Source organism: Olea europaea, chromosome 2 (genome assembly GCF_002742605.1).
Source record: "Olea europaea var. sylvestris chromosome 2, O_europaea_v1, whole genome shotgun sequence".
Lineage (NCBI taxonomy): Eukaryota > Viridiplantae > Streptophyta > Magnoliopsida > Lamiales > Oleaceae > Olea > Olea europaea.
In genome coordinates this window covers 4,546,146-4,554,943 of record NC_036238.1, presented here as the reverse complement: position 1 = coordinate 4,554,943, position 8,798 = coordinate 4,546,146, and the positions used below count along the sequence as shown (strand labels likewise).

At 37.0% G+C, this 8,798-nt stretch overlaps 1 protein-coding gene across 1 annotated transcript; it reads left to right on the top strand.

Moving 5' to 3' along the window:
* Positions 1–4,467: 4,467 nt before the first annotated feature.
* On the top strand, positions 4,468–7,014 carry LOC111375603 (probable pectinesterase 8). Its single transcript, XM_022998456.1, has 5 exons — positions 4,468–4,866; positions 4,951–5,122; positions 5,633–5,839; positions 6,447–6,706; positions 6,815–7,014. Exons 1-5 carry the CDS (start codon positions 4,499–4,501, stop codon positions 6,966–6,968), a joined length of 1,161 nt encoding a protein of 386 aa, XP_022854224.1. The 5' UTR covers positions 4,468–4,498; the 3' UTR covers positions 6,969–7,014.
* Positions 7,015–8,798: the final 1,784 nt, after the last annotated feature.

The following is an 8,798-nucleotide window of genomic DNA, read 5'->3' as shown; positions in this document are numbered from 1 at the left end:
TAGGGACCTCCAAATATGGTATCCACCTCGTGAATAGAGGCCTCTTCTTGTGCGTATTGGTTTCCATGATGCCTGTGTCCTTCTCTGGGTCTCCTCGTGTCATGTTCCCTTCGGCGAGGAGATACATCTCGTTAGCGGGGAGCAACCTCCTCACCCCTAGGTCGACGGTCATTCCTAGGCGGGGGCCTATTTACCTGTGGCGACTCATTCTTCCCGTCTTGAGGGTGTTCCCACCGATTGTGATATGCATACTCCTGACACTTGGACGTGTCATGATCGTAGGAGCGGTGGTACGTACAATAATCGGGGGGGGGGTTCTGATTAGGCCTATTCCTAGGCCCTGAACTGTGCCCCGACCTCTTCCTTTACAGGGGGCCTATTGTGAAGTTCCTGCTTGCGGGTTGGTAGTAGTTGGACTGTCATCTTCATATGCCAAAGTTGGGACTGCGTTCAAAGTGGTTGTGACAAGTGCTTGCCCTGAATTTCCATTACCAGGCGGGTTCATCTGGTAGTCCATCAAGTGGGAGAACGGTCCCTTGGTGCGCTGTCTCTGTTGAGGTGGGAGGCCTCTGCTGACCCGATTCCTGTATTCAATTAGCTCCTCATTGTTAATCTCCTGTCTCATCATTTCCAACAGGGCGTCATAAGTTGTGGGATCTTGGTTTTGCATATCCCTCCAAAATAGTGTGTTTATATACTGATAAAGCCTCACGATCGGTGACTTGCACGTAATACGTCATTTCATCGGTAAAGCATGATAAAAAGCTTTTTAGGGATTTTCCATGCTCCTGTCTCATGTCTTGAAAGCGCTGGATAAGGGCTTCTCCCTCTTTGCTCACTGCAAACCTTTTTAAGAAAGTGTTCTTGAACTCTGGCCAACTTATTATGCTCCCAGGTGGCAGTTGACTATACCAGATTTCAGCCACTCTACTAAGTGTCAAATGAAAAGCTCTACATTTTACAGCTGGGATGGCACCTCGAAGGCTCATATGAGTTTTATAAGCGCTTAGGTTTTTCTCTACTTTGGTATTTTGGGCATCACATAGTGGCTCGGAACCTGGCAATTCTCAATTCCCTTGAAAATGGGAGATTTTCATCATCGTTGTCCAAGTCACAGGACCTCTGCTACTCATCTGAGTCATTGTTCTCTTCGGCCTCATACCTGGGTGGTTGATGAGATGGTCCAGCTTGAGTCCTAGCCTCCACTTCCTCCTTTGGCGCCTATTTCTAGGCGGAGCAGTACGGGGGCATTTTCGTGCCTTTTCTCCGACTGATGAGTCATTGAAGGTGGGGACTGTGGTCTATTTCGAGGTTCTCATTGCTGTTGCCTGTACCTCGGTTCTGTTAGGCTAATTCTGTCAAAGATGCTATTAGACCACCTAGGTCTTTGTCCTGACTCATATGCTGGTGGAAAGTTGTCCTGGTTATAACGGGCCTCGGTGGGTCGGCCTGCAGCAAAATTGGAGGAAATATCAACTTCTACTTTCCTCTCCATAGGACTTCTGCCTCAGCTGTAACCTGGTGATACAACCCTTTAGCTCTGGACTTCCTCATTTTGTTGGTAATGTCCTTGGGGTGCATAGGGGGGAATAGAGAAGCTTCCCTGGCCCTGTGTTTGGGCTATGAGTTCTCTCATGGCCATATCTTAGCTAGTAATGTCCCTCATGTTTGCGACCATGGTGGCCATCTCTCTTGACAACTGAGCGGCTATTCGCATGCTACCTCTTCTATGGTGGTGGTGAGGTCGATGTCGAGCTGCAGGGACAGCTGTTGGTGGGAGCATTCCCACATTTTCTTTTCCCCTCCTAAGGTGTACATCATCGTCTGAACTCATTCTCTTCTATTCCAACTTCAAATTGTTGCTAAGTTATGGGGCTTCCACTTGTTCTTTCCCAAGACCAAAACCTTTTTCAGGAGGGATGTCTAAATATTCTTTCGATAAGCTTTTTTCACACGGTTGTTTGTGGTTATAGTATGGTTTGCCACAGACGGCGCCAATCTGTTGACCCCAGAGTATGTTGCCAACAAATACCGGACTCACCCGCGCACACGTAAGTCTGGTCCAACACGCTAAGACACGTGGACGGTCTAGAATTGGTAGTAAAAAAGGGGCGTGGAAGCAGCTCAAAGGCACAGGACGAGAACGTTCAGAATTCGACGAGATGTTTGCATAACAATTGTACAATAATTACCAACTGATATTTGAAGAATGCATGTATGTTGCAAGAGAATAAAATATAAAGATTGTTGTATTTGTTCTTGTGTTGAATTTTGCATTACCCCGTAAGAGATGCATGGGGAGTATTTATAGTATTACAACTTAGATCATGGCCTTTGGTTGGGAGTACAAGTGTCCTCATCTCGTAAGTCTACATATCAAATTATATGTATCACATTTGACTTCCTAGCCTGCTATACAGTTATTACTCGGCAGCTCTGCCACTGCATTGATAAGATAAGACATTTGCACTCTATGATGGGTATCCCATCAATCAATCAGGAAGGATCCTTGTGTAAGACCGAATCTCTGGAGAGGAGTGCTGCTTAGAGCCTCAGGACCTTGGAGAAGATTGGGCCTTGGCTATAAGATCACCTCGGCATATTAGCTTCGACGTCAGCACTTGGGCCACGTCTGGCGTTGTTATAGTATGCTGGTCAACTCTTGTTGGCCTGGGGACCTCGGATAATATGCCACATGGTTCGGCAGAAGTGGGCCATGGGCTCCAGTAGGTCGGCCAAATGTGTCAACACATAACATGCTTTTTTATCAGTTCCATGTTCAACATTAATTGCCACAAGAGAATTTGTCATCCTAAAAATGGTGAAATCCCATTGCATCTTAATGAAGCCTATCTCTTGATTTGAACACATGAATGCGTTTGACGGAATTATTTAAGGAAATTTATAGAAAATGGCGGTGAAAAGAGTAGCCATTGGTGGGGGTAGGGTGAGGGTGGACTTGGGAAGAACAGGTTTAGCCCTCGTTTGCCCCCCCATTAATTTTCATTCCATTCAATTTCATTTTTCTCTCTCTTATTTTTAACCATACAATTTTCTATAAAATAATATTACAGGTATATCAAAAACTTTTTCCTCTTTTTCATACAATATTCTATAAAATAATATTACAGGTATATCAAAATTTTTTTCCTTTTTTTCAACCATTCACTTTTAAAAAAAACACTATTCCACCCATTTTCATTTCTACAAAATGGGGGCAAACGTGGGCTTAATTTAATCAATCAATCAATCTCTCTCTCTCTCTCTCTCTCTCTCTTTTCCTTTTGTTATTTAATTATTTAATGTGATAAATACGAGAGTATCATTTTAGCCTCTTTGAAATTGATTAAAATGTGGTGAAAACTAATTTTTGGGTCAATTGATGGCAAACTAGATGGAAACCATCCAAAAGACTTCACATGTAACGATTCAAAATGTTAGGAGTGACAGTTGCAATGATTGAAAGATTTGAAAAAAATTTGCTAATATTTTAAAGGTTTGAAGTTTTTGCTACAATTATCTCAAATGTTAATAATAAAACTAACGTAATTCAAGAAAATAGCTTATTTGAAGCAAAAATTTATATTTTAAGTTAATTATATGACATCAAATGAACATACACTAACAAATGTATCTAAAATTCCATAATCATTTGAATACGGAAATAATAACAATATTTGTATTACTTCTTTTAATAAGTTTGATCTTTTAAGGTGAAACATTTAAACTCAATATGGTATCAAAGCACATTAATTTCAAACAATTAATTTCAATCTTTTTAAAATTCAACAATCATTTGAATTTCAAGATTGATGCTCTCCACCATCTTAATAGTCAAATAGTAGGCACTAATAGGAGCGATCCCACAAATAGCAAGGGAATCGACTAATACCTCAATCATTAGTGAGAATTTTGCCCGCACTCGATCCCTAATTCTTGTTCACCCCGAATCATAGCGTTGGGTAAATTTTGACGGGACTTGACAATTCTTATTGTAATTATATTTTTTTTTGCATTTGTGAAAGAGCTATTAATAAAGCTTGTAGATATTCAAGATTTTAAATTACTCTCTCCCCTTTATCTCACTAGCCTTCAAGGCACATCAGCAATTAAGTTAATTGACTCTTAAAGTTGAAAACTAACTTTTTCATGTCATGTTTTAAGGTATTAATGAAAAGGGTTTTGAGACAAAACTCAATTACTAAAACCCCATTCAAGTAGCAGTGACGGCGGCCGGCTGCCGTCTGGTTGAGACATGGTGGTTGCCACCTAAAGTCTCTTCCTCCTCCACCACCAGCATCCATGTTATACAAGTTTGGTAGGTTGTATGCATTGTCTTAAAATAAACAGGGACAGGGTGATTTGCAAGACATGCCATCCATCCTTGTACTTCAAGTGCTACACGCATGCATATGTATACATATATTTCAAGAAGCAATTCAATAGGAAAAGATCTCATCTCCATCATCTTACATTCTTAATTTCTCCAAAAAAAAACATGAATCCCAAGCTCATTTGTTTCTCTCTTTTCATTGCAGCCTTAGCATCTAACCATTTCTTGGCTCTACATGTCTTGTTCTTCGAGTATCTCAATAATTTTAACCCTAAAACATTCTCATTACCTCTTTTTTCAACTCTAATCTCACACCATCACCATCACCATCACCATGATGGAAAGAAAATAATAAAATCGATTTGTGATGATTTTCCGCCCGATATTCCTCCTCCCGATACCAACACGACGTCGTTCATCTGTGTCGACCGTAATGGTTGCTGTAACTTTACCACAGTTCAAGCTGCAGTTGATGCTGTAGGAGTTTTGAGTCCCAAAAGAACCATCGTTTGGATCAATATTGGGATTTATTTGTGAGTTTTTTATTGCTTTTTTTTTGCCTCATGGAATTATTGAATTGTTTAATATATTTTTTTATTATTTGATGATTAATTCAGTGAGAAAGTTATAGTGCCAAAAACAAAACCTAACATCACATTTCAAGGGCAAGGCTATACTTCAACAGCAATTGTGTGGAATGATACAGCAAACTCCTCTCATGGCACATTCTACAGTGCTTCCGTGCAAGTTTTTGCTACCAACTTCATTGCCAACAACATAAGTTTTATGGTACGTATATCGTATGTCGAGCAAAAAGTTCGATTGATCACTCAACTTATAGACATATTTCAATTTGTTCCCAATTAATCATCAAATTTTAAGAGTTCGTTTCAAGTTGATCATTCAAATTTAATTACACAATTATAAATTTTGTTATGGGACGGTCGCAGCTTATAAATTGTCTACCCGAATCAACATCATTAGTTCTCAAAGAAGTACATTTTCGTTTGACACATCAGATTTAATAATATTATTTTTTAAATGGAGACGAATATAATGATCAATGCGAAACAAAATTTAATGTTTGGTGATTAATTTGAAACAAATCAAAGTTTAATTATCAACATGAAATAAAACTTAAAATTAATGACTAATTTAGAACAAATTAAAGACAAACGACCAAATCGAAGCATGGAAAAGGACGAACTATCTGTATCAAATATTTCTCAAATTAAACATAGTAAATAAGAGGGAGTTTAATGCAATAAAACTTCAATAATTATGATCTAATTCGAGCAGAACGTGGCTCCGATGCCTGGCCCGGGTGTGGTCGGAGCACAAGCTGTCGCCATTAGAGTAGGAGGAGATCAAGCAGCCTTCTGGGGTTGCGGTTTCTTTGGAGCACAAGACACACTACACGACGATAGGGGTCGACATTACTTCAAGGATTGCTATATCCAAGGTTCAATAGATTTCATCTTTGGCAATGGAAAGTCATTTTATGAGGTAATTAATCTGTTTTTATGATTTTTATTTATTTTGAAAAAATCTCTTCATACCACCTTTTAGTAATTACCTGCATGTTCATGACGATCTTACCAACTTACGTATGGTAATTTAGACCGTCAAAAAAACTAAAATTTTGATCTTATGACAACCCTATATTTTTCCTACATTCCGAGGAAAGTCGAGTGCAAGACGTTATTGCCAATCCTGAATGCATTTAACTTGTGGTTCTCTTCATGCACGAATGATGAAAAATATGGATAATAATTTTCGTAGTTCACACGATTGTGCTACGAGGAATGCACAAAAATTTGTAGATCTCGATATGAAACCATTTCATATAAAAGTTTAAGACGATTAGATAAGACCCATTTGTTAATTTGAATTTAGCTGATATTCAAGTTCACAAATGTATAAAATTTCATAAATAGGTCATGTTAAGATTTGAAGATATTACCTTCTTTGAGAACATAAAAATTAAACCAAGAAGACACATTAATCTACTTGAACAATCTTCAATGAATCCAAGCCGTGACATCGTTTTGAGAAGGGTAAAGGATCAAGGATCAAAGTTAACCATATATGTATGCACATTAATTTTTTGTAGAATTGTCGTATAATCTCTATCGCCAGCCCAGTCCCGGTTGGAGCAAGAGTCATCAATGGGGCAGTGACTGCCCATGGTCGGGCATCCAAAGACGAAAATAGTGGCTTTGCTTTTGTGAATTGTAGCGTGGGAGGAACGGGAAGAATTTGGCTTGGACGAGCATGGAGGCCATTCTCTACCGTCGTATTTTCTCTCACAAGTATGACCGATATAATTGCTCCCGAGGGATGGAACGACTTCAATGACCCTACTAGAGACCAGTAAGTATCCATCTAAATTCACATTTAGGATATGCTTGGTATGCATTACTATTGGAAATCTTAATTTAACAAGAAAATAATCTGATTATTTGTTTGTTTTATAAATAGGAGCATCTTTTATGGAGAATACAATTGCTCAGGTCCAGGAGCTAATTTGACATTTAGGGCACCTTATGTCCAGAGACTCAATGACACACAAGCTTCTCCATTTCTCAATGTTTCTTTCATTGACGCTGATCAATGGTTGCAACCATATATGTAATACAACTATCACTACAAGAAATTTCACGATTGATTCCGCTTTTGCTTAAAAAGGGACCGTCGAGAGACTTTTCAAGACTAAATTTTCATCGTCAATATCTTCTTTATAAGTAGCTTTTAGTCGTGAATAATCTAAACTTGTCAAATATCGAAATCAACTCGAGAGGCCCAAAATAAAAATTCTCCAACTTTGAAACATAAGACACGAGATTTCTCCAATTGAAATTACGTTCTAACTTCTTAGAAATTGCGAGAAATCAAAATTTCTTTCCTAACAGCTAATGCCAAAACTACGAAGATGATTTGACTTCGCTTTCACGAAAGAATCAAATATGGACATTAGCTTATTCTGAGTGTTTTTAAAGTATGCCAAACACGTCCTAATAACAATGGTTACAAGTCAAAGACACCTTTCGCATAACGATAAAGTATTTACTCACTTTCCTTTTGTCAGATGTTTGCTTTTCTTTTTTGGAGTGACTGAGTATATGTTTTGTTAGAAACTGGATTTGACTATCCAACTTTTGCTAGAGAAAACAAAATTATACTTATTTTATGATACTAAATGCGAATTAAGTCAAAATTGGCCAATAGAAATTTGAATTGCTTGACAATTCGTAGTATTTTACCTTTTCAAATGTTATCTTAAGAAATTACATAATTTAACAAATGTTATTCATGGTAAAAAAAATGCGTAAGCTAAGCATATTGTATATCAACATTATATGTGCCAGTTTGGTCTAACTTAAAAGTTGAGGTGAAATTAATAATTAATTTTAATCATGGAATTCACATTTTTTATTAACTTTTCAATTACATATTTAGGCCTCGTTTGGTACACATTAATGTAAAAATGAGAATAAAAAATATAGCCGTTACGGGCCCCACACAAAAGATATGAAGTCAAATATAATAGTTTTATGTGATGGATAACGATCATATTTTTCATTTTAATAGACAAATAATGGAAAATAAATGGCGGCTTAATCAATTTTCTATCAAAATTGTTATCTAAAGCTCTTTCAAAAAAAAAATTCTCAGTTGACGAAAATTGTGAGTTTTATTGAGCCCCCGTTTCGTTCTCATTCTTTGGCTATAAAAATGAAAAATATGATCATTATCCATCATATCAAGTCATCATATTTGACTTTTTATTTTTTGTATGGGTCCCATAATCACTATATTTTTCATTCTCATTCTTACAAAAATAAGCGCCAAACGGGACATAAATTTATAATTAAAAATAATTATTGACTTTGACCTCAAGTTTTTAAGCTATCTCTATCAAACAAGCAATAAATATGATAAGACAATGGGTTCCCTTAATCTTCCCAATTTTCTTCATAGTATGTTTTGTCCGTAATTACCCAAAAAATTAATAACAGCGCATAATTAAAAATTGTGAAAGAAAATCTTATTCTCTACATTTAGCCCTGCTTGAGCCTACTTTTGAGAATATATTTTATAAAACGTGAATATTTCGAAGAATGTGTGATTAAAAAATAGAAAAATTGTTAAATTCATGAGTAAAACTATTTTATTGAAAAAATGTGTATTGAAATGAGTTTGTAAAAAAATAAAAATAATGAAGCTCGACCATGACCTTATTAAAGTTTGGGAGTGATACAAACTTCAACCAGGTTAATTTTTTTATTTTTTATTTTGGTCACCAAACTTAAAACTTTTACGAAAATTTTAAATTGAGTCACCCAATTTTAATTTGCCGTAATAACTTTGTGATACTTCGGACGTCGAGTGAATCATTTCCTACTCTGTTTCTTTCTTACCTATTCGACGTCCAAAATATTGTGAGTTGACTTTTGAGTGGATT